Genomic DNA, 25,621 nt, shown 5'->3' with positions numbered 1-25,621 from the left:
GCTTTTCACGGTTTAGATTACTCCGCATTATATAAAAAAAGAAGAACGTTTATCCTTATCTGGATTTCATTGTTCCGCGTGTCCCCAACCCGGAAACGGAGTGACCCAGTTCGAGGTCGAGAACCGCAGTCTCTCTCTAAAATAAAACTCCCTTCGCAATTCACCTTCCATTTCGGATAGGATGCGGTTTAATAATAGAAAAAAGCGGCTAGGTTTTCAATTTCCTGGGGCGCAAATTAAATTTTTTCCAAAGCCAGTGTTTTTGCATATTTTCCGGCATGTTTAAAACAATCGTTCACTGGTAACGGCTGGCTCTTTATAAAGTATTGCCATGGTTTGATTTTATTGATGATAAATGATTTTATTTTCAGCCAATTAGCTTTAATTTTGTCCTCTTTTTTCGGGATGATTCTGAAAACTATGTATTTACTTCTGTGCCATAATAGTTCCTTGTAGTACCCAACGTTAATCGTTCTTACCCACATCAATAGTTTAATATTTTATTAAATTTCAGGGAACCTACCCCTACATAAAACACCATGCTTATGTAGTTAAGCGCCAATGAGAGTTGAATAAACTCCCTAGGCTTGCTGATGATTTTATTTACGAGTCGCAATAGCTAAAATAGAACACAATTCGCAATTCACCTTCCATTTGGGATACGATACGGTTTAATAATAGAGAAAGCGGATAGGTTTTCAGTTTCCTGCGTCGCAAGTTTAATTCTTTCAGAGCCTGAGTTAACATATTTTCCGGTCTTTTTAAAACTATCGTTCACTCGCAATGGTAACTATTTATCAAGTACATATGGCGAGTATTTGTTACTAGGGTTTGAATTGATTTTATACTCGGCATTATAAGATTCAATTTTCCCTCTCTTTTCGAGATGATTTTGAAAAAAATGTATTTACTTTTGTGCCATTATAGTTGCTTGTAGTACCCAAAGTTACTAATTCTTATCCACATCCATGGCTTAATATTTTATCGAATATCAGGGAACCTACCCCAACGTAATTGACCATGCTTATCTGGTCATACAGGAAAGTGTTTGTGGCGCTATTGAGAATGCATCATATGCGAGTTCATAGAACTCCCTAAGTATGCAAATGATTTCATTTAAGAGCCGCAGTCTCTCTAAAATGAAACTTACTTTGCAATTCACCTTCAATTTTGACAGAATACGGTATAATAATAAAAAAAGGAGCTAGGTTTTCAATTTCCAGGTAAGAAAAATTATTATTTTTTCAGAGCCTGAGTATATTTTCTGGCCTTTTTAAAGCTATTATTCCTTTTAAAAACTCGTAACTCTTTAGCAAGTATATAATTTTATTTCGATGCTGCGAAAATTGTATATTGTTCTGTTATTATCTGTATCTTCTGTATCGCATCTGCCTTAAAATCTGCCTTTTACGAGTATATACAAAATGTAATCACTCGTACGTAACTCTTGTATTCAGTCTAGAGATATGCATCGTGAAAACATATTCTGATACATTCCTTGCCACTGCGACGAGATGCACTGCAGATGAATGATTGATGCGCCCACTTTATCGAATTGAAATACTTCTTCCTCGATGGCCGGAACATTCTAAAGTTTACTATTTAAAAAGATATCTCAATTCAAATAACAATTTGCGCATCTTTCTTCAGCGAATATTGTTCATTTTTATCGGATAACTGAAAATTTTACAGTGTTTTACGGTTCATAATTATCTGTATCACATGCGCCTTAAACATTTGCTTTTTTATATAAAATATCAGTAGACAATGATGAAAATTGCTATAAAATATCTTTAAAGATATTTCATTTTAATACGCATAAAATTTCAAAATTTCCGCTGTGAGATAACAATGATAAAAATAAGTTGCATCAAGCCTCTCTTAATACCCATTTCACTGCGCTCATATAATGCTTTCACATTTTCACTTTTTCTGTCACTCCTGCGTGACTCTTGTATTCAGACTAGAGATATGCATCGTGAAAACATATTCGGATGCATTCATTGCCACTTCGATGAGCAACTTTCTTTCTGACCATGGCATAATCCTTCAACTCATTGTCAGTTGAAAGTGAATTCGAAGCTCTGACTCACTCGACCGTAAACTTAACGACCAGCTTAACTGCCATCGTTGTCGTGAGTTGACAATGCTGAGTTAGTTTTTGATGCAGATCTCGTATCACCTGACCTTTTCTATTTACGCGGGGGCGAAAATACTTGAGGGGGGTGGAACGATTCCTGGCTCCCCCGAAATAAGGGTAATTATGATGAAATTAAGTATCGTCATTTGGAGTGGCTATGTCTCAAATTTGGGTTTTATTATTAAAAATATGCTCAACCAAGCCTTCAATTCAAGTATAAAATATGCATTTTAATGTAACAGATGATTTCAGGCTCAGCTGCGTGAAACCTTTCCATGATGGAAAATCAAAGAATAAATGTTGAATAAAAAAGTCTTTCATAGTTTTCGCATAAATAATTTTGATATCCACCGATTTCGTCGCTGTTTGACATCGTCAGGTATCACCTTTATCATACTTATTCGGAGGTATTACCTTACGATATCGTACAGCGACGAAACTGGTAGATATTTAAATTATTTATGTGAAATATACAAGATTTTTTAAAATTCAAGATGAAGTACTTTCACGATTTCACGCCTCAAACTATTAATTTCAAAGAATAAACTTTGTTAAGTTCACTAATGTATTTATAAAAGCACGACCCTGGTTTTATAACATACCTTATCATTTACATATTGACCAGATGATGTAACTATGTGATGAAACCCAGGTCATGATTTTTTTCAATTACATTGGGGGACCTAAAAAGTTTATTCTTTCATTTTCCATATATTTTACTTGCGAAAGAGATGTTTTAAAACACTTTTAGTCTATTTTTAAAGCTTAATCTGTTTCATGAAGTCTAGTGTCTTTATTTAAAAAGTCTGATAATGGCACATCTTAATGAAATCTCGGTAATGTTTGGTAGGAAATTTTTTAGGTCAAATTATGACCATTTTTAGTATTCAGCGATCACTATAAACTACATGATGGGAGGAATTTAAATTACTGAAAACATTTACACATTTCAAATTAATTATATTACGGCTCAGAAGAAGGAAATTGTTTGCGAGTGGCGTGATGAAGAACATAATATTGTATATACGATAAAATATTACGAATATATTGCTAATACGAATTAATATTGAATATTATCGTATTAGCATGTCTTAAATATCCTACACAGCTCTAAACTAAAAAAAAAACAAGTACAAGCAGTCTTTCCACACTTTGGCGGAGATAATATTTTAAATTTAACTTCCAAGATAACCTATCACAACGAAAGTGTGAAATAAATTCATCACATAATTTAACGACTTGTTGATAAGACGATCGAGATGATTTCAAAGTCAAGCGGTGACAGGAGATTGAATCAGGATGACAACTTTTTTTACGTGCTTGGTCAACGAAAAAAATTGATAACTAAAGATAGTATTATTTTGGGCTTGAGCAAGTTCTTTTAATCCGAATAAGATGAAATGAGCAGGAATCTAGCCCTTCGTTAAATTCGACGTGATTTTAATTACTTCATATTCTTGCCATCGGAGCGAACACTCCTATTGTCCATAGTCTCTGCCTTTTACACTTTCAAATTAAGCTCAGCATATTATCAACTCTTTCACATTTAAAAAGAACATTATAAGTCGATTGACACGCTTCCAGCATATTTATGTAGAGAATCCCCAGCACAAAACTGAAATCTATCATAAATTCTACTTAGCTACAATCTAGATATTAGGAAACACTCCCGAAAGACATGAAATTAACTAGTCAATCAGTAACTAGTTCCAAAATGAAAATTATTCAACCATTAATTTTTGAAAAATGGATAGCCTTCCTAGGTATATGTATTCATAAGTGGAAGGAGTCGTAAATTCAGCTTTTTTTATTCTGTGAAATTAATATGAGCTGTAAATTCTTCCTGTATGAGTGTAAATGTAGAATTACTGTAAATTGTAACCAGGAGTGGTGTATCTTTAGTGTATACTTCCATATTTCTCGTTGCAGTAAATTTTCTTTTGTACTTTGCCAACTTTTCCTATTATTTTCCAAAATTTTATTCTGTTCCAGATCAACACTGTTTTATGCTTCATGTCTAGTTTTGAATTGAGTTACTGCTTCTATGCGGAAGACACTTTTTATTTTCTGCTGAATGTAATATTTCTATTGTAGTTATTTGGTATTTATTATTTCTTATCGTTTTATAGTTGGTAGATGAATGTTTATCTCTTTAAAGTCTTTTAAACTTTGCGAGTCCGCGAATATAACGTTTGTTATTGTAATTGTCCTCCAAATTGCGAAGCCATCTATTAAATAATGCAATAATGCGAAGACTGTATTCTATGCAACATCCGATCAAGACACTAACTGGCATGTTCAGCCATGGTAGAATGTGGATGGGGTCACTAATTGCACTACCCTGCTACGCTATTCCGGCGCTCCGGATAAGCGAATGGCGGAAGGGAAAATATTTTTTCCGTTATACATTTTCTGAAGAGCTTCAAGGTTCTGTGAAGATATTTCTTAATTAAACGCGGCAGCCGTCCATGACAGGGACTGCAATTAACTCGAGCAAAGTAGCTGCGTGGGCCCCATAACCCGTGGCTACTACAGATGATGTTCCTCAATTGCTATTAACCGTATCGTAAAATAATCACGGGTCTTATAAAGATGAACATATCTCCGAATGTGAATTCTTCTGCAAAGCATGCATAGATAACGGTGTGAATATTTTGGATAAGTTACTCATGTCGAATTTTTCTTTTTTCCATGGTGCTGTTTAACCTCGATCATGGTCAGCAAAAATTTTTATGAATGTCATTCGAATACTACAATAATAAAATTTTACGCTAACTTTAATTACCTTGATAGACTCAGCGAAGATCCAAGGTGCTTGTTTTACTGTACATAACGGCGGGGTTGGGGCCGATGGATGGATGGATCAGTGTACCCGATTAGAGATTATCTTATTATTTCCAATTTTAATTCGATACTATGATAATTATAGTGTTTTCTTGTACAATAATTGAGAAGCAATGGGGTACAAGTGATTTTTTAATAAGTACAGGAATCGTAAACTGATCAATTAGAAATTTTGTGCTGCATTTGATTTTCTACTTGATACCAGCGCAGAATAAAGACTCACTCTTACCTCTTGGCCCCCAAGTTTTTGTATATTTCTTCAATCAATTTCTGAAATTTAGAAAAATATCACTTGTACCCCTTGGCTTCTCATGTCCTCAATTGATAGGGCTCTCATGAGCACCCGTGCAACCCACGCTAAAATATTCTAAACACACTTTGCGCGAGGGCTCTAAATTTGGGAGGATCCGCTAATTGTGCTCACCATCCTGTGTCGCGTTTCCTCCTCGTTCCACCCGTTGCTCCCAACGGCATCCTCGGCCTGCTTGTCCCACGCCGAGGGCGCCGAGATGGCCGTGAGGTAGAGCAGGAGGCAGGCGGTGGTGGAGGCGGCGGCGAGCAGGGTGCAGAAGCCCCTGCCGGCCCTGCGATGCCGACCCCAGCACACGAGGACACCCAGGTCCCTGCCCAGGCCCATCCTCAACTTGCGAAATAACATCCGGCCGCTATGAAAACAGGTCGTCGACTCATCGGTCCACACTATCCTACGTTAGAAAAGACAAAAAAACAGAAGGAAGCGAATTAAAATCCAGTGAACAATACTCTAAAAATTAAAATGAACAATAAGAAAACCTTATCATGGCGAAGAAAAGAAAGAGCATTGGGAATAAAACGAGTTTTTGCTTTGGCGGAATATGATTTGAAGACACTAGAAAGAAGAAAAAAGAAATGAAGAAAGGTAAAATTCTGTGCAAAGCGGTCGAGAAATTAAAATGAACATCAAGATAAACAAATACCATCGTGGTATTTCTGAATGGAATGAGAAATTTTTTGGAATAAAAACATGCAAGTTTCCTCGATTCTTATTATGGAAACGCGAGTATTTATTTCAATATGAAAAAATTCCACGCCACGCCTGAGTCTTCGGATTTTATTAGAAGAGGAAAAAAAAAGAAGTGGAAAGATAGGAGCAGTTACGGTTACTACGCAGCAAACGTAATCAAGTACTAGTACAAATTACTGATTAAAAATAAGTAACCAGTGAAATTATAGCTAAAAATACTTCTACTGAGATCATCCACTCCAGAGACTGCCTGGCAACTGTCGAATAGTGCAGTAAAAATGTAGAAGAATTGAGTCATAGAAATTCATAAAGTTGCATTTTCACTAGCGATAAATACTTTTATAACAGCTGTAACGACACAAGAGATAAATGCAATGGTGGTTGGCGTAACATGGTGAAACTCCTTCATGATGCACAAAGGTTAAGAAAAGACTTAGCTGTTTCACAAAATAAAATATATTTGCGACCGGTTTCGATACAGCGTATCATCGTAATTGCCAGATGATGATACGCTGTATCGAAACCGGTCGCAAATATATTTTATTTTGTGAAACAGCTAAGTCTTTTCTTAACCTTTGTGCATCAGACACAAGAGATGCCTTATTTTGTACCCATCATAAATAGATTATAACATAAGGATGGCTGAACCTAAGCAAGCAAATTATGGTATTCAGGGATTCGAAGTCCTAGGTAAATCAGTGAAATTAGTAAAGTAATCGTCGATTACTAGCAATTCGCAATTATAACAAAAGTAACGATTTCTAGAAATTACACGAAAAATTTCCAATCACTTTGACAAAAATTTTGCTTGAATAATTTCAGCAATTATTGCTTGATTGAATGACTCATGCAATTATTTGATGGCTAAAGTTATGCGTAAATGATAGAAAAAAACTTGGGTGATTACTTGCTAGCTGATCTGGTGGCGAAACGCGCTCCGGAGAGAGTAGCCATGATATAATGCCGAAGAGTGTTATATAGGACGTGTTTCTGATGCAAGCGAAGTCTTGGTCGTTCTGCAATCGTCCTCATATTCGCATCACGTATGACTACTGGTAACGTTTACAGCACGGTGTATTTTCCCAATACCCCTAGCATGAATCTTTCTATAGACCGCTGCTGCTTACCGTAATAAGAGCATCACCTGCACGAAACAAAACCAAACAACACCAAAGTCTCGATGCGGCCATATTGACGCATAAATCAATGATAAGCTGGCAATTAGCCGGGTTAACGATAAATGTATCCTCTGATTCAGAATATTATAGGTAATCGAATAAACTGTTTGATGATTTAAAATCTTACACGACTATTTCGGGAAATTGCAAAAGAATAGGTTTTTTAACATTACACATCTCATAAAGGCCGCTATACACGGTGAATGATCATGCTGAATGATCATTCATAGAATCATGCGAGCAAAATAGAACATGTTCGTATTTTCACTGAATGAGCATGCGCATGACGGTTGATTCGCGAATTTTTCCGTTATACACGGCGAATGATTTCATTCGCATGATCATTCGGCGTGTTCATTCGCATGATCATTCAACGTGTATAGCGGCCTTAAGTGTCAAATTCTAACATGAAATCCTCATCATTGGTGTTCTCTAAATACAATGCCAACTGTCAATGACACACCCAGCACAAAAAGTCATAAATTATTTTAAAACTAACCAATTACCTTCCACACCAATTATCAAAGTAGACAATGGGCAAACATACTGCCACTCAGTTATGTCTTGGAAAGTCGTAAGTCGAAGTCAGCTCGCAATAGCTCGAATTCTTCGGAAACCTATTTATATACTGTTTCGCCTGGGCTTCCGTAGTCTCTTTGCAAGCTAGCTCTAAAGCTTCAAAAATTTGGATGAAGATAGGGAAAGAGTTGTAAGTTGATTTATTTGTCAACAAATTGTAAGTTGGTTGATTTTTTATTAGTTAACTCGTAATAAACCCATTGCTCTAAATCTCACCTCTCTCGTCAATCAATGCAGTGGCGTCTATTCAATCTTGTATGCAAGGCCAATTAATCGGGAATACATGGTTCAAAAAGTCCTTAAACACAAATTATTATAACCTAAGAATTGTTACGACCTGTATCGGTCCCATCCATGACCAAAGCACGCGAATTACTGCAACCCTGAGAGGCATGTTCTCCTGATTTTTCGGCGTTTATATTGCTCTCCAGGATGTATGAATTATAATCGAAGACTAGTAAGCAACCCGAGAGCGACTACAAATTGAAAGTCGACTGATCTACCTATCACAAAGCAAATGCAAAGGAAAGCGACTAGCAAAAGGAGCGACTACTCAAACTGCCACTGTTGTACAGAAAGCGTTACATAGATTTTAAAAGAATTTGATTGGGAGCCGTTCAGCTAGGCTTAAATTGCTTACACAATTGAGAATGGGTATATTTAAGGGCGATACAGAGAACATCATATTAGAAACCTACTGAATTTCCAGTTCCGACGGAAACGATAAATGTTTCGCTGAAAGGATAGGTATGGGAATTCGTTTTTCGCCTACTCGATGAAGGATTTTAATATATTCCAGGAGGAACTTCATTAAATCATTTCCTTTTTATTGGTCTACGACTGGTGTTTTCACAATTCCCCTTTCACGCCTATGGGGACAATATGAGCCAAATGTTCGTTAAAAAACACATTATTTGGTGGTTCTTATTTAATTATTGCTTTGATGCTGCAAATACAAAATCCTGAAGCTTATTAACTCGATCAAAGAGAAAAAACTGCCTCATGTAGCCATTCTATCATTATTTTAAAATATAAAAAAACCGCTGAAGATGCCTCCCACCTCACATGAGTTGTAAGTGGGGTGAAATTGTTTATTCTAAGAGAAGAACTTGGAAAGTAGCAAACGCTTGTTACTCCATCTTTGTGAGAGGTTAAGAAGTGAAGGAGTTTTATAATATGTGATTGGGTGGAAAATATCGTATCTCATTGAAAATATAATTAGCCCAACACCATCGTTTTTAAAATAACGTGTTTTTTTACTTGAAATAGTAACTTAGTTTAACAATTTATTTAACAAATTTAATTTTATATATTTTTTTTTGCTAAAAATATTTTAATCCAAACCTCATACATTTTTATTTAATGGCATCACCCCTTCTTCTGTTAATTTTATGAATTTCGGAAGACGAACCTTTCCTATCTCGCGGGTATATATTTTATGTTTAAAAACACTCCCTTCCTCAAAATTTTGAATCTCTCCTTCGGATATTCCACCCCTTCTTCCAACTCCGCTATTTTTAAAATACTCTCACTTTCCTGTATCTGCATCACTCTGCTCTAGACTTCTGAATAAGGATCCAACTGAGGAGTCATATTTACTGTAAAAGAAGTAATAATATTATATAATAAGTTCATAAAGAAAGTTACAAATCACGCACGAAAAAAAAGCATGCCGGGATAAAAAAAACCTAGTATCGATCAAAACTCCTAAAGCCAGCCATACTTCAACAAGTCATGCGTCATCAACCACTACAAACAGTGGATGTGCGGCTATTTTTTTCAAATATTATTTTAAATATTCGATCACTTGAAGATATCGTATGATGGTCATCGCTACTACTTCCTTAACGGCTAACCCCGAACGAGCAAATTTTTTCGTAGTAACCCTTTGCTATCTCAAGAGGGAATCCTGTATGTACCAGAATTCGCCCAAGTTTAGATAATGTCTGAAATAATTGCGCTAATGTCATATTCAAACAATCACAATACAAGACAATCATAGTTAGATTTTGGAACTATCGCGTGCGGGTACAATTTTTTCATAGCGATGAGCATTTTGTGGAGAGAAGAGAGAATAATGTATTTTTCTATTTTTTTATAGGGTTATATGATTGGGTTGTTGTTTATTGTTTTTTTGTGCTATTCTTTATTCCAAGAAAATTTTGTCCCCAAACAAACATTAGGTTTTTATGGTAAATATATCGATAATCGATATCGAGAAATCTGCATGAAAAAGTCCTGGGGATATATAGTATCATAGTATGCAACGACTTGTACAGAGATTCAACAACCTAACGTAATACACAGCAAGGGACTTTAAAGCTGTCATCGCTAGACTTTTTAAGGTTCACGCTTGGTTATCAATAAAATACCATATCTAGTGACTTAAATTTAACAAAACATTTTTAAAGATGAAGGGTACGTTGTTAGAGATGATAGTCGATTCTACGGTTGGACGTATTAATAACAAACGATTCAAACGACTATTCCCGATCTTTCGCTCTTTATAATGAAATGCCTCCTCCTCATCTAATTTGAAGTGAATTCATGGAGGGTTTTTTTTTCCTCGAGTGTGGTTTGTATTGAAGATCTTGCAGGGCCGGAACTAGGAGTATTGTCTGGAGGGGGGAGGATCAGTTTGCCGCCCCCCCTTGATCCCCCTTAGCTCCCTTCCTACCCCTCCACTAAAATATAATTCATCCGTAGATCGTAAGCTATCTTAATGAGATGCGGTAGTTGAAATCACACATCGTATGTTAGCTATTAAGACTTTTTATTACTATTATTGTTTAATAATTTATAAATTAATAATTATTGCTAAATAATTTAATTAGAGAAATCAAACATTTTTTTAAAAATTAAAAATTAAAATTTTGCCGCCCCCAGAAATTTGCCGACCGGGGCACTTGCCCACTCTGCCCAGCCATAGTTCCGGACCTGGGATCTTGTCAAAATCTTGGCATCGTCGAATCGGTCATAGTTGATGTTAGGATCGGCAATGGCCGATTTGCAGATGGTTTTGGATGTGTTAAGTTTTGCAACAATTTTAACTGAGTCAAATTTGGTCAATCAAGTGGTATCTAGTTCCTTACAGGTTAATATACCTTCAAATCCTTTCCATACTTTGTAGTGAGTATTAGAAAAGTAAAATAATCAGAAAAAAAAAGCTGCAGGGCCTGAGTATTTAGTGCTCAGCGATGTCTTCCTATCATTGATTTGATAAAGAGTTGAACGGGCGAGAACGTTGGATTTCGAAAACCGTAATATTTTGTGTTGGAGGTTGTTTAGAATTATTTTCTCCGTTGGATTAATCTCCATGCCTTCCAGATTAATTACGTGCCAAAGTATTGAATAATGCAAAGAGTGCAATTCAAGCCCATGAAATGGGTTCATTAGGAGTACTCATATTGAAAAGGACTTAATTTTTTCCCGGCGAATGGTGGCTGTGAACGTCTCTCGGGATTCCCACCGGGTTAGGCACTCTATTTCTTCCGACATTTCGGCAAAATACCTTTTCTTTGTCCTTATGGCTGGTTGATGACTAACCAATGTTGATAAATCCTAAGGAAGTTGAAAAAGTATTTCATCGAAACGTTGATAGATATTGAGCGCATAACCCTATGGGATGCCTGAGAGTCTGTACAGTGGTCTTGTTGAAAACGAATGGAAAATATATTATTAAAAACTCATTATATTTCCTTTTTGTTTCTCTTGACGAAACATTATTCTAGTTTACACGTTTATACCTCAAGTTACTAACATTATAAGGTGGCAAATTAACGCACAGAATGTTTTTCGGGCTTCCGCTCAGGTTAATAAATCCATCGCCATGTTATACTCAGTCAATGAAGCTGCCTGTCCTGACATACTGGCCTGAAGACGATCTTTGAAACGTAGGCGACGAAGGAGTTTTTAAACCCGAGCAGAAGTGGAAGAAACATTCTGTTCTCGCATACGCCGGGAAAGAGCCTCTTCACATAATAATTTGACGTCACTATAATCATAAAGAGGATTTAAACTGGTTATTGCAGAAGCAATCTCCCTTCAATCTAACTCTAAAAGCATGCGGACCATCAGCTGGGTGGGATCTTTTAGCCGTTAACTGGTTACGCCTTCTTCGGTTTCTCCCTGCTTTTTATTCTCGCATCAATTTACTCCGGTACAGTGGCCAAAAAGCTGCGTTTCGCTACCTTTATTTTTTTGGTTGCGCCCGACGACGCTGGAGACACCCACGGTGGGGAAGACCTTGAGCGAATGATCTGCCTCTGGGTTGCCCACTCAACTTGTGGATTTTAAAACGGGAGGGGGTGGATGGGATCCGGTCGGCCGGTCGGCCGGTCGGTAGTACCCTTAGAAGATCAAAACCAGTTCGAGAGAAAAGGTGATCGCACGCAAAATCACGCGGTGCGGAAAATAATGAGTGAAAAATCACGGCTAAAGTGAAAGGAGTTGAGGATAGTAATTGATTGTTAATACTCCCACTGATGAGGTGTAACGAAGTTGAAGTAATTGAATTACTGCTGATCATTACGTCTTTGGTGATTTTTACTAGCTACCGATACATGTCTAAAAATCAACTTTAACTTGTACTCCGCTCGGAAACTCTTGCGAGTAAATCGTTACATTTTAGTGATCAAAGGTGCAAATTTGAATTCCACGCACGCGGATCGAATGCAGTTCCAGCTACACTAACCTGATCCGCAGGTTTAAGATATTGGTTGAGCATATTTCTGTATGCCTAAAGTGTCTAAATGAAACATTTAAACTATCATTTTATTTATTAAATTATAATTTAAATTCTGGTTTACATGCATAGAATAACATGCCACGCGCGGATTATCAATTATAACTATAATGCTGGCCTTCATGTTAGTACTCTCCGTTTGAGAAAGTATTGACCTCGATTGCATAATGTGAAGGAGACAAATTAAAAGTAACTTTTAACCGTATTTTTAATCCTTCCGATTACTTATTCCAAGGGTAATATCTGACTGAAATTTATTACAAATTTGACAGTTTAATTGTAATTGTGCTCCATTTGGTTTTTTCATTACTGTTCCCATCATTGAATTCTCCCATGCGATGAAGCCGATCTAATTTAAAAGGAGAGTGTTACGCTACCGGGGTCCACAATGGACCACACGGAGGATACCGGTGCCGATAGACTCCTTTGAGCTTTGCTATATCAGCGTCCTTAAAACAGAGATATAATTTCCAATGCATCATGTGTGTTATATTAAATAGTGTCGCCAGCGGAAGAAATAAGAACCCCTTATGGGAATGATTAATTAAAACTAATTAATAACTCTTCTGGGAAGAAATATGGCCTTTTTATAAAAGTAGGACTGATTGTAGGAGAAGGTTAAGAGTTAATTAAAAACCGTTGTGTGTGAGTTGTTTTGCCTATCTCATGTGAAACTGCTCAAAATAATAGGAAGCTCATAGAAGTCGTAGATTTTTTTGGTGGGGGTGCCTATATTTAATTAGGCGGAATCTAGTTCTACGACCATTTTCTACACTATCTTCTCAGAAAGTTCACGGTTGGGTTCCGCCCAAGGAGACTTGTTAAGGTGAAGAGAAGACTGCATGGATTGACGATTTTTACAATGAGAGAGATCCACTCGTCTTATTAGTCGGGTCGGGTCTGGTAGTCATGTAGGTTATTCACGCTTCGATCTATGCCAATTAAGAATCGGACTTACACGATTTTCTTACTAATATTCTGGGGTAAACTCCGGTATTTCTTTTAAAGGTGGCTTTATATTCACTTAATTTCTCCTGGCGCGAGAACGGGTTGGATATGGCAGTTCTTCGAGGAGCAATGGGATATGAAATATAAGATTCATAGTTTTAGCACAATTTAATATAGGTATTTGGGTACATCACCGATATAGCTAGTGCATAAAATTTTTTCACATTTATGTTAATTTATTTGGTATCTTGTTTTAATTTCCGGTATTTTTCAAATATAAATCCATGCATGGGATATTTTTCTGGTTGTGAAGAGTTTGTTGATAAAAAGGTGGTTTAATTGTTGGGTTTTGAGAATTGAAAAAGATAGCCTAACGTTAAAAACTTATGATGTTTTTAAGGTTATAATCTCTTAAGTCACTGTCTATTCACAACTAATCCTTTTAAAATCTCACATCTTGCATAAAATTCCCTGTGAATAACGGCATTTTACATTGTGGATATAATGCAAGGCCGTAGCCAGAAAATATTTTCGGGGGGGGGGGGGGGGTTATGGAATAGTGGACAAACATAAAATTATTTTTATAAGATAAATAAAATAGCGTATACGGTTAAATATACATATTTATTATAAACCCTTAAAGGAAAATATAAAAATATTATTATAAAATTGAATTTAGCCTTCTATCTTTTTTTGCAGCGACCAAATGAATTAACTCCTCGGTGCCGATGTCAATTCTGCGGTCCCTCAGGAGGCTCATAATTCACTCACCTCTCTACTAATTAACAGCACTATTATTTCACACACTGCACTACAACTACACACACTGCTGCTACAAATTCGCTTAGATAATTATTGACTTAAGTCACATTGGACAACCAGATGTCCATGCACCACTATATAATATCGTCGTGTGAGCACCAAGCGAGCATAAAGTATCTATTTAATTTTTTCTATTTCGGGGGGGGGGGGGGGGAATCAATCCCCTGGCTACGGCCTTGATATAATGCAAATTAAGTGGCTAAAAAAGAAAATCCTGACTCTACAGCCCATGAGTGATTGCCAGGAAAAAAACTTTACTCTGTTGCGTCGTATGTTAGAGAAATTGTATGGCTCTATGAAGAGCGTTTCAAAGTCACCTTCTCACTAATTCTCGCGCGGATGGTCTAATTCGTTTACGGCTCCTCAAAATTAACCTCTGCAAGAGATAAAACTGGAGCTCACCTCTTGGCTCTCCTCGGTGCTGTCCTTGGTCCCCCACGGCCGTTTTCCCATGTTTCGGGCAGTTGTCAACAGAGTGGTTTAAAGAACTCCACCGCGCAGGCGAAAGCGAAAGATTCCGATGGAGGAGCGGAACGAGAGCGAAGGCACGACTGTGCGTGGTGCGCGTCGCTGGCGGGAGACTTCAACGGGAGGGGAGGCGATGTGCGAGTCGGAGGGTGGGGGGAAGAGGGACACGGCGGGGGGAAAGGGGAGATGGTGGAGGCGAAGACAGTAGAGGCGGGCTTTTCGGCTCATTTCCGAGATTCGAGTCATATCATTCAGTTCATATGATTCGGTTCATGCGGGTGAATCGTTCTTTCGAATTGTTCGAAGGCCCTATTCAGTTGGGCCCTCTTCGCTTCTATAGCGTTGAGGTGTTTTTCTCCGTCCCATCCCTTCCGAACCTATCCTACCCCAGAGGTGTCGACGTGCTCCTATCGCGGCGGCGCTTCTTTCCTTTTTCCTTCCTCACCAGCCCCTCTCCGGGTGATTGGGCGTATAATTCTCTGACTTGGTTCCCGGACCCGGTGTGTTGTATCCCTGGAGGGTTCCCCTTGAGCCCTCAATCCATTTGTTCGAAGGCCGAATTCAAATAATAGTATGCAACTTTAGTGTAAACCATGATATTAAAATCGTATGGTGTAGATATAACTTCGTGGAATCTTTCTATAGTACAATAAAAAAAAAATACTGCGGAATCAAAACCGATCGGAATTTAGTTGATTCCGATTGGTTTAGGCTATCTGGATTTGTTGTTTTTGGAAAATGTCACCCCTGCAACTCTCAAGGAGGTCAAATCGTCGTTGAAATGAAAATTTTCAAGTATTACGAATTCCGACTGCGCTGATAGCCAATCTAAATATCCGGAACTCACCAAAGTACAACCGCTGCGAATTTATACGACTTTTATTAAAAACTACATCGACGATAGGGAAAAGTGTATATTGTTGCCAATGTTATTTAAAAAAATTAATTATTATTATTAAAGCATTATTCCGATTAAGGTAGGTTTCCATGTCGCATTTAAGAAGTGTTCTGGCAGTCTTTCCTCGCTTCATGGACTCTTTATTCCTAATAAGGACTACTCTTTTTCGTTATATCTAAAAATCCTATTCTCTTCCTTTCTCTCCCTAGTTTATAAAGCATTCAATCCTCCAACAATGTTTTCAACATCCCCTCCCCGCTCAGTAGGTACCCCCCCATCCATATTTTTGTCTCCTCCGTATCTCATCTACAAGCTGCCTCTCCTCAACCACCATGTCCAGCACTTCGTCGTTCCTCCTCATCTCCGTCCACTTCACCTTCTTCATTCTTCTCCACACCCACATGTCGAACCCTTCCTCTCTGTTGTTTTTTAACATTTCAGCTCAATTTTCTATGTCAAAATTCGCCTTAAAAATATTTTAATTCTCCTTTTTATCCCATATCATGCACGGAAAAAAAACTTTCACCAAAGTTATGATTTTACGAAAGTGCTTGCTTCTTTGGTAACAATTATGAAACTCTATTGTTTGGTTTGATAGAATTTACTAATCGTGTTGCGTAATATATTGAACGGACTGTCGTTCCTGTTTTGTTTATAACAATACACAATTGCAGTTGAAAGATTACTAAACAGACCTTTCTTAAAAGATAGGTTGGTAGAAATTATTTTATTTCCCTTATTTTTAATGGCGAGAACGTTTTAATTTTGTTTATGTTCATATATCTGTTTATTTCTATTTTAATGTGCAATGTTATCCTTAATCTAAGCATCAAAGACAATAAATGCTAGAGATAAGTAGGATAAGTGCAATTATGGGCATTTCATTTTCAATTTTTACATTACGAAGATCACGCTTCATTGAGTGACTACGTTATTTAGCTTTAACATCTTCAGAATCATGACTATAGTAATATCTTGTTCATCAAAGTTTGTCATATTACAAGATGATTTAATTGCGTATTATCATGGATATTAAAGCTGTAATGCAATAAAATTCGCCATATTAGACCCAATTCATGCCAAGGATCTCACCGAGCACGTTATAGTCAACCTACATCTATGTAAAAAGCCTGTAAAAAAGTCTTCTTGCGCATCTGTACTAGATATTGATATTGAGTACCTACGTAATGCAATTGTGTGCATCAAGGACGAAGAGAAACTGTAGTAACACCTTATTCAGACTTCAAAACAAAGGTTGAGTAATTGTATTTTAAATGGCAAACGGGTTACTTTAGTTGTTAGAGATCGTTGCTACCACGCGGGCGGAGGGGGGGGGGGAGAGGGGGGGGGGGGGGCATTCAGTGCTTCCTGTGGTCGTATTTTTCTCCACTTTTTTTGTATTTCTTTTGCAGTAACTTACGTTAAATTGTATGATTTTCAATCAATCAATGCTTTTCTGGACTGAAAATTTTTCATATGTGCACGCTATTTCGGTTTTATTTCCTTTTTGACTGTAGAAGTTTTCATCGAACTGGTTTGGTAATTGTTACCGAATTTTTCAGTGTTCTAATGAAACGAAAAGTTTGATAAATTTCATCAGAAGTTGATAGTTCTAGCTAACCTTTTTTTCAATGTGCTTGAAAATTTCCTTATGCCATTATTACATCTGCAATTATTTTTTAAGTTTGAGCGCGTTAGGCTAAGAATACTTATTTCCAGGGGGCGACTTCTTTTACTTATGATTCCGTTTCCTTCATGCGATCATTCTTTATAAACAGCATAAGAAGCTTGAATCACACAACACACATGAATAGCATTATTGACATGAATCATGAACCACACACAATATATGATTCATTATGCACCATTTATAACGAACGTGACGAACTTAAATTGCCTTAAGAAAACTTCCTTTGGACTAGGAATCGAACCAAAGACCTTTAACTTTTCTGGCCACTGCACAGGTTATATCCCACTACAATTTTACTGAGGTTCACGGGGCTATATGTTTAACGGGGCTATATGTTAACGGGGCTATGTGTTATGTCTAAGGTCTGGTTCGATTCACGCTTCAGGGAATTTTTTTCCTTGGACGATTTGTGTGAACTTCACGCTAATCACGGGGCAGGCGTCAAAAATATCACAAACGTGATTAAATTTGTTCGGTTCATGACTATTAAGCGTAATTCCCACCAAAATTTTACCGATGTTCACGGAATTATATGCTTAGGCCAAAGATCCGCAGTTCAATTCCTGGGCCAGGGGATTTTATTTCCTACGACTGCGATGTATGTGAATTTCACCGCTGTTAATGCGGCATGCTTCGAACAAATGACCACCGAGATTGAATTCATTGGCAAAATTCACCAACTCTTGATTGACATTGTGGTATTCCATTATAAGTATTCCTGCATATCACACAATTTCTTACACCACTTATTTTTTACAGAGTGCGACCCGGGTTTCAATGAATTATCATCATCTTCAGGCGCAAATTATGATTTGTTTATCTTATTATTGTTTCCTAGTTACTTGATGTATTTTAAAATGGACGCCAGAAAAGGGGGTACACCATAGTGGAAAAGGATGGGTAGAGATATTCATTTATAAGACTACTGTCCTGACTTTCAATAATTTTTAAAATTTCTAACTGCTCCCTGGAGTCCAATTCACGGCGGTCATTGCAAAATTTAAAAATATTCATTCTAAAATCGCTCCTATGGCAGTTGCATTTTAAGTGTTTAGCAAAATTACTTTTTTTATCATTTTTATTTTTGTAAGCACTTAAATGTTCTTTCTCCCTGATTTCAAAACTTCTTCCTGTCTGTCCCACTTATACACCATTGCAAACCGGGTCGCGCTCTGTAAAAAATAGTTGGTATAAGCAATTGTGTGATATTCAGGAAAACTTGAATTCATTGGGTTCAATGCTATGAATCGTTCATGGCGAACGATTCACTCATGAACGGAACAGCTCTGGAAGACGGTGGAGGAGTAGGAGGTGGAGGTAGATTATTCCCCTCTTTGGCTGAGGACGGCGAAGGCCAGTGACCCTCCCGCACTCCCCACTCCCCCTCTCCCCCCCAACAACCATCTCCACTGACAACAGATAGCCACGCCTACCTTGGACGCCTCACACTTCATTGTCTCAGATTTTAGAAGGGAGAATCGGACGGGTTCGACATGATCTTGCAAACGTTCGGATGGGTCCCTTGCGATCTTTGAAGTTGACGAAGTTTTCTCTTTCAATTCATCCTTTTACTTGGCGTACTTTGTGGAGGATTATTAAGAAGATGCAGCACTCCTACTCGACCGATCGTTTTTTGTCTCTTTCCGTTACGTATCACTCTTTTAAAACTTAACGCTGTCATCGTAAAAAGTTAAAGAGTATTACCTATTCAGTCCTGCGATTAGTAGACCAAACACTCAGGACAACGACACGCGGTCATACCAGGAACTAAGAGAGTGTGAGGAACACGAACATGCTACCGTAAAAATAAAACTACGAGTTAGTAATTGAAAAAAGACATGTTATCGTGGTAATTGATGCATTTACGAGTTAGAACATGCCAAAAAATTCATTCCGATAGTTTTTAAAAAGCTTGTAAGTTATTAGTTAAACATAGAGCCTATTTTGCCTAGCCTGAGTGAAGCTATACTAGAGCTTAACTATCGCAAATACTATGGTCCCTTATTTTACGTCGATAAAACGATATCTTATATCTATCGGCAATATTTCCCTAATCTTATTCAAGATCAAAATTGCCGAATGGTTTTCTCATAAGTGGACCTCAGGACTGGAGAGGATATAGGAGAAAACCTTGACAGTGTTTAGCTTAAACATAAAAATTTACCTTCAGGGAAAAACTGAGGTGAAATCTTCATATTTGAGATTCAGACAAACGTCGAAAAAGATCTCTATATGACTGTGAGAAATTCATTATAATCACTCAATTTTTAAACGAGCTGTACGTCAGAGAAAAATACCGTTTAAGTGGATGTGATAGGTCCTATAAATACCGTCTTATTTCAGGCAGTTAAATGGATGTAAAATGCTCTTTGCCGTTTACGCAGTCCAGCGTGCCAGGAATAATTAGTACCGGTGCTAAGATTACCTGCTCGGTTTCCTGAAATTAGATCCTTCCTTGTCGCGAATCATTAGGTACCTTTTTCTACGGCGCACTGGATAACGTATCTGACTACGGAACAAAAGATTTCAGGTTCGATCATGGCACTTTCTTTACTTCTTTCCCTGAGAGAGCTGGGATTCGTCAAGCGTCTTAAAAGCAAAACGGGATTTTAAAAGGGCAAAAGATATCCTTAAAAGTTTTTCTTCGTTTCATTTGCGAATATTTGAAAATTTCCCGTTTTGAGTGAGGAATAAGTTGAGTTTCAAATGGAAAATCTTCTAAATTGGTTTTTCTTGTAAGAAACACTGGGATAAAAAAGTTATAAGATATTTTTGAAATTTTATTTTGTGTCTTTAGCAAATAGTTGAAAATGTCCCGTTTTTATACGCAAATCTGTATCACAGATCCCTACTAGAGAGCCAAGAGTAGGGACTAGAACCTAATCGGACCATTTGTGGGGTGGTGCATTTTCAGCGTAGATCGTCCAACTATTCCCATATGCATATATGTTGTGGGTGGTACTAACATACAAGTGACTTATGAAGAGATATATCTCGGATTTATGATAATCCCAATCCTATCGTGGGTAATACATCCAAGATATATTTGCGGCAGAGCCCTGAAAAATCTGGGCGGAGTCATGATTGTCGTGGGAAGATTTTTGGCAGCGATCATATTCAAGGTGTGGGTGGACGAGTAGAGATCCAGAGGAGAAAGACTTAATCCGTGACTTAATTAAATACAAAGGAAAGCCGTGCGAATCGTCAAAAACTGCTACGGGCGTACAGGAAGCGTTGTACAGATGTTAAACGAATTAGGATGAGAGCCGTTATAGACGCGGAGGCTGCGCGCTAGGCTTGGATTGTTTAACCCTTTGAGAAAAGGTATCTTTCAGGGTGACACGGAGAACTTCTTATTAGAATCCACCTACCTTTCCAGGTCCGGAGGAGGGGATTTATTAAGAGAGATATTTCTACCGAACGGATAGGTATGAGAATTCGTTTTCCCACGAACCATAAAGGACTTGCTAGGCGAAACTTTTCTGGAGCATTTCCTTTTTATTCGCCAATGGGTGGTGTCCGAACACCCCCCTCCACACGCCAATTGATGCGGCTTTCGGGGTAGAATGTCGTTCTTTAAATCTAATTTACACCGGGCATGTCGATGCACAACTCAGAACTGATTTTATCCTCAATCAGGCGTGCAATACGGTGGTTTCCTATTATTTTTTTATTGACTAAATCGAAAGATTATTACTCCTGGAGTACCTACGTATTTCACGCTTTTAGATTTTTAAATGACGATATCTATTTTTCGCGATTACACGAAAAGTGAAAAATTTCAAGCGCGCGAAAACGCGACGGCTAAGTATGAATGATGGGAAAACTCCGTGTGACGACGTTCTGGTTACCGCTGCCGCAAGTGAGGTGACCTTGGGGCGAGGCATTGAGCGCTGATGCGACGCAGGCTGCTAGCGGGTAGGTGAGTACCATGCTAGCTGGCAGCGCTTGGTTTATTAATATCTTATCAAAGGAAGAAAACTTTCCGACCTTAGCCAGTTTTAAGAGGTGATTATTAAGAGATGTTTCCCTGAGCTCTGTGCCTCATGCATACATTGGTAACCTCAGACGATGTAAAACTCCTATTTACTCGCATAGAAACTAGGTCCCTGTGATGTCACGTGGAGTGGCATCGCATGGGCGCCATTCTGGCCTTTTTAAAATGAGGATAAAATTGACCCTTGCCATTCGTCTAAACCGGTATTTCTAAAACCAAATAATTTGTATATTATGAATACACTAATGGTGGGTAACGAATCGCAATCTATGCCTTTCGTTTTCTTTGATGAAGGAAACTACCCTATTGCGCGAATGCTCGAACTAAATTAGAACAGGGACTACTTCGCTATCTCGGTTTCATGCATTCTCGCAGACGTTCTAGCAATCACCGCCTCATACGACGCAATTTGAAATGCCCTCTCGCACGTACATGAAAGTACATGCCCCGTGTAAAACGGGCTTAGAATAAAGATTGACAAAGGGAGCATTGAAAAGTTGTGCTTGTCCGGAAATTCGTGGAAATAGATAATAGAAAAAGTGAAGGAAGATAAATTAGTACAATGGCATTAAATGCTGCGAGATTTATGCGAATTTTACAGTATTATCCACAAAACGTTTGTTTTTCGGCCATTGAAACCTGTGATTAGTTAAGAAAAAAACAAACACATTCATTAGTAGTGTGGTAATCGCCCTTTTGCCAACGGAAACGCATCTACCTCAATGATGCCGAGTTGGCTATAATTCTGTTGTTCGTAAGAATGCCATTGTCCTTTTATGCTTATCTTATGTTTTTTTCCTCCACTCACCCATTTTTATGGATTTCGCTCGTCCCTGAAAAGATATTCCGTTAACTTTGTCGTAACAAACGACTGGGCTTTTCCGCTCAATACACCTAGTATAAGTGACACAGCATTCTACCGATGCTTCATGGCATAATGGTTCAATGTGGGATCCATAGACACGAAGATTATTTCTGGTTAAAGTGACAACTTTTTAAAACACGTCTTCGCTGTTGTATTAGCTGAAAAGAACCTGGTTAAGCAATATGTTTTATGAATTGAAGGCTTTTATCTCAGGTTTATTTGTAAATCTCATCTTGTTAGTTTTATCTGAGTACCATTGAAAGTGTAATCTTGTTGTTTTCGGTGCGAGGTTGCCGATGAATATTTTTCATTGAGTATATATATTCAGAATTGTTGTTTATTTTTCCTCTATGTGTTTCTTTACCAAATAAATTACAATTTAATAATACTCTTATTGCGTTTACTGTATTTGGATCAAATTAACGAGGAGCCGAATGAATCTCTCTCACTCAGCAAGTCCGTATTAGCGATTTCTATGTTAAAGCTTTCGCGCAGCATTATAGGTGCTGATGATGTTTTTCGTGGTTGTGCCTAACGTAATAATTGGGTATGTTACCTGGCGTTTCGTGGCCGTTGTTGGTCACTTTTCCTGAGGGAATAAGGATAGTTTTTCCGAGGAAACCATGATTTTAATTTTTTGCCACGAAACATCTTGAAAAAAACCAATAAGTACTCGGGGCACACCAAAAAAACATTAACAACTTATTAGCGACGTTTCTCTAAAATTCATTTCTATTACCCACTTGGAATCCTTGAATTTTCCTATCGAAATTTTCAGTATGTACGGAGTAGGGTCAATCCGTGCCTACATTACAAGTGTTAGAATTTTACCTAAAATTTTCATGGATATTTTCTTTTTACATTTGAGATAATTTTAAATGCTATTACGGGTTCGCCAAATATACGTGACTTGTCCGGAAAGTGAGTATCGATTCAGAAAAAACTCAAATAATATTTTTTTTTCCGAGGCAAGATTTATTTTGGGCCAGCTTCAATCATGAGTAATCGGTAGTTCCGCGATTGAGAGCGTGGCGGAAACTCACTCCGTAAACATCCACTCCGTGCCAAGCACTAGCCTCGAGTATATTTTCGAACTCCTCGGTTAAAGTCATGTGGATGCTCGTCGAACGGTGCGTACTCCGTACTAAATGCGCGCGGCGGTAAGGAGTTCACCCGCGATCCGAGCCACGCGTGCACTGGGAAGCGTGCAGCGAACCCGGCTTGCCGCTTGGGCGAGCTCCACGCATGAAGGACCACGCCCACCCACGCCCACACGTGGAGTAATAATGGCAGGAGGAGAGGACAATGAGCGAGGAAGCGGAGCGAGGGAAATCTCGGACGCTTGATTGCGATCCGCACTAATGTGGGAAGTTAGCTAAGCGACGCTTCGCGACCAGGCTAACGTCATGGAAAAAATAAAAGGAGAAAGAAAGCGGACGACCTTGTTTTGGAATTTAATTTCCCACGGGCCCGGACCGTAAAGGGTGCTCACTTACTCGTAATCGGAGCAAGCCGAAGTTGGTGGCTATGGTTGCCTACTCATAGTCGTTACTAGGTGCTGTTTTTTTTTCTCTCCAAATATTTCCATTGAATTAAAAATCTTCAGTCAGAATTTATGCGTCAATAATTTGAATGATGAGAAAGAAAAAAATATCATTGATTGTTTAAGCTAAAATGACAATGTTTAAAAAAATGTAAATGCATCGAAAATTGATCACAAAATTTAAATATATCTACTAATCAGGTTACCATTTTCTTCGACTAATGGTCCCCATTGTGCTCCAGGAAGTTACCTTTGACACAGACGTCAACTACGTCCGCCATTTCATCATATTATCCTGTAAATTTCCATAGCTCCCACTATTTGACTATCCTCCCCTCCACTATAGATAACCCTGTATCCAATACTCCAGTAGTCCCCACAATCCTTCCAGCTCACGTCCCATCACCCTAAGTATCTATCCTACCCTTCTCCATTTACCTTTTAATTTTTCACAGCTTTCCCACCCTTATCATTGTCCTCACATTCCTTGTCCCTTCATTTGTTACTGCCTTCCTCTCAATTTTCTCGGTATTCTTTTCTTTTTTTCGGATGCTGCTGATGATTATCAGTGTCTTCAATGGTTTCTCATGTTGAAACCTCGAGGACCTTTCCGACCTCGCTGCTGTGAAAGTCACCCGCCCTTTGCGGACGGATCCCGTTCGATTAGTTTCCGAGGCTCATTTAGTTGTTCTCAATATTTTCATGGAAGAGAGAGTTGGTAGAGTATCCCACTTCCATTCAAACTGCTTTTTTACGTGACACAAAGTGCACCACCTTTCTTCTATCGCTACTACCCTTCGACCTATTTAGCATGGGTGGCCCTGTAGGGAATAATTGAGAATTAATCCCACCAGTGCAGCTCTATGGGTCGTAGGAACGCGCAAGTCTTTCCACCGCGACAGCGTTGTACCCCAAATGAAAGGCGGTTGTGATTCTAAAACCTTATTTTTCCTAAGTAAAAAGTTGGATGTAAGGTTAATCTCAAGCTGCATTTATAATTAATTTCCCCTTGGATGATGATTGTTTGTTCTCTTTCAAGATTTAGATTATATATTTTGCGATTATTATAAAAAAAAATTTAAATTTTTTTAAGATAACTTAACAAAAAATATTTAAGCACCAATGACGTAAGCTATTATTACACTATATTAGCCTCATCCTCTGCGCATCAACACCAATGTATGTCAGGAAGTGTCGTAGAATTCCTCGGTGTTTCACTTTTCACCAAGCGGGAAAATAGGACAACTACTTACCTCTTGATGTATCGGATTTTTGGCTGTGCAGGTCAGTGATCACATTATGCCGTAAGGAAGAAGACATTCAGCACAGGTAACAATACTGATTTATCCTCATCGAACTCCCCATTTGGCTCGATTCACGGCCCACACTGCATTCTGAAAGCAGTACTCCCTTCAGTTGTTTTACTGATAAGATAGCACGCTCTGGCTTATCAGTAGTGGTATGCCCGCATGAGCAGCGCACCTCTCTTACTCGGAAGCGTTAAAAAAAATTTATCACCTTGGCAGCTAACTGCTATCTTGACTTCATAGTTTATTTAAATATTCAGTGGACAGATTTGTGTGGTCACTCGGAGCGATTCTGTTGGCTTTATCGATTAAAAGTAGGCATACCATGATGAGCGATCAATTCTTCAAATAAAACTTTTCTTCGTCAATATAGTATGAAGTCAACACTCTAGCCACCGAACCGAATTTACCTAGTTAAAGTGGAATATTATTCTATCGTTTCCCTTAAGGCCGCTATGCACGGTGAAGGATCATGTGAATGATCATGCTGAATCACGTGATCATTCACAGGATCATGTGAGCAAAATAGAACATGTTCTAATTTTCACTGAATGATCATGCGCATGAAGGTTCATTCGCGAATTGTTCCGTTATA

At 38.1% G+C, this 25,621-nt stretch overlaps 1 protein-coding gene across 2 annotated transcripts in view; it reads right to left on the bottom strand.

The window, feature by feature from the left end:
• The window catches only part of LOC124157164 (carbohydrate sulfotransferase 11-like), a 42,854-nt gene extending 17,741 nt beyond the window's left edge, over positions 1–25,113 (bottom strand). Inside the window, exons 1-2 of one of the 2 annotated variants that reach the window (XM_046531683.1) lie at positions 24,973–25,113; positions 5,409–5,688 (exon numbers count right to left, since the gene is read on the bottom strand). In XM_046531683.1, coding sequence (XP_046387639.1) covers positions 5,409–5,642 — 234 coding nt within the window. In that variant the 5' untranslated portion in view covers positions 5,643–5,688; positions 24,973–25,113. Of the gene's footprint in view, positions 1–5,408; positions 5,689–14,660; positions 14,824–24,972 lie in introns of those variants that run through there. The other variant, XM_046531682.1, reaches the window with a different exon arrangement.
• Positions 25,114–25,621: the final 508 nt, after the last annotated feature.

Source organism: Ischnura elegans, chromosome 4 (assembly GCF_921293095.1).
Source record: "Ischnura elegans chromosome 4, ioIscEleg1.1, whole genome shotgun sequence".
Taxonomy (NCBI): Eukaryota; Metazoa; Arthropoda; class Insecta; order Odonata; family Coenagrionidae; genus Ischnura; species Ischnura elegans.
This window is presented reverse-complemented; position numbering and strand designations above follow the sequence as displayed.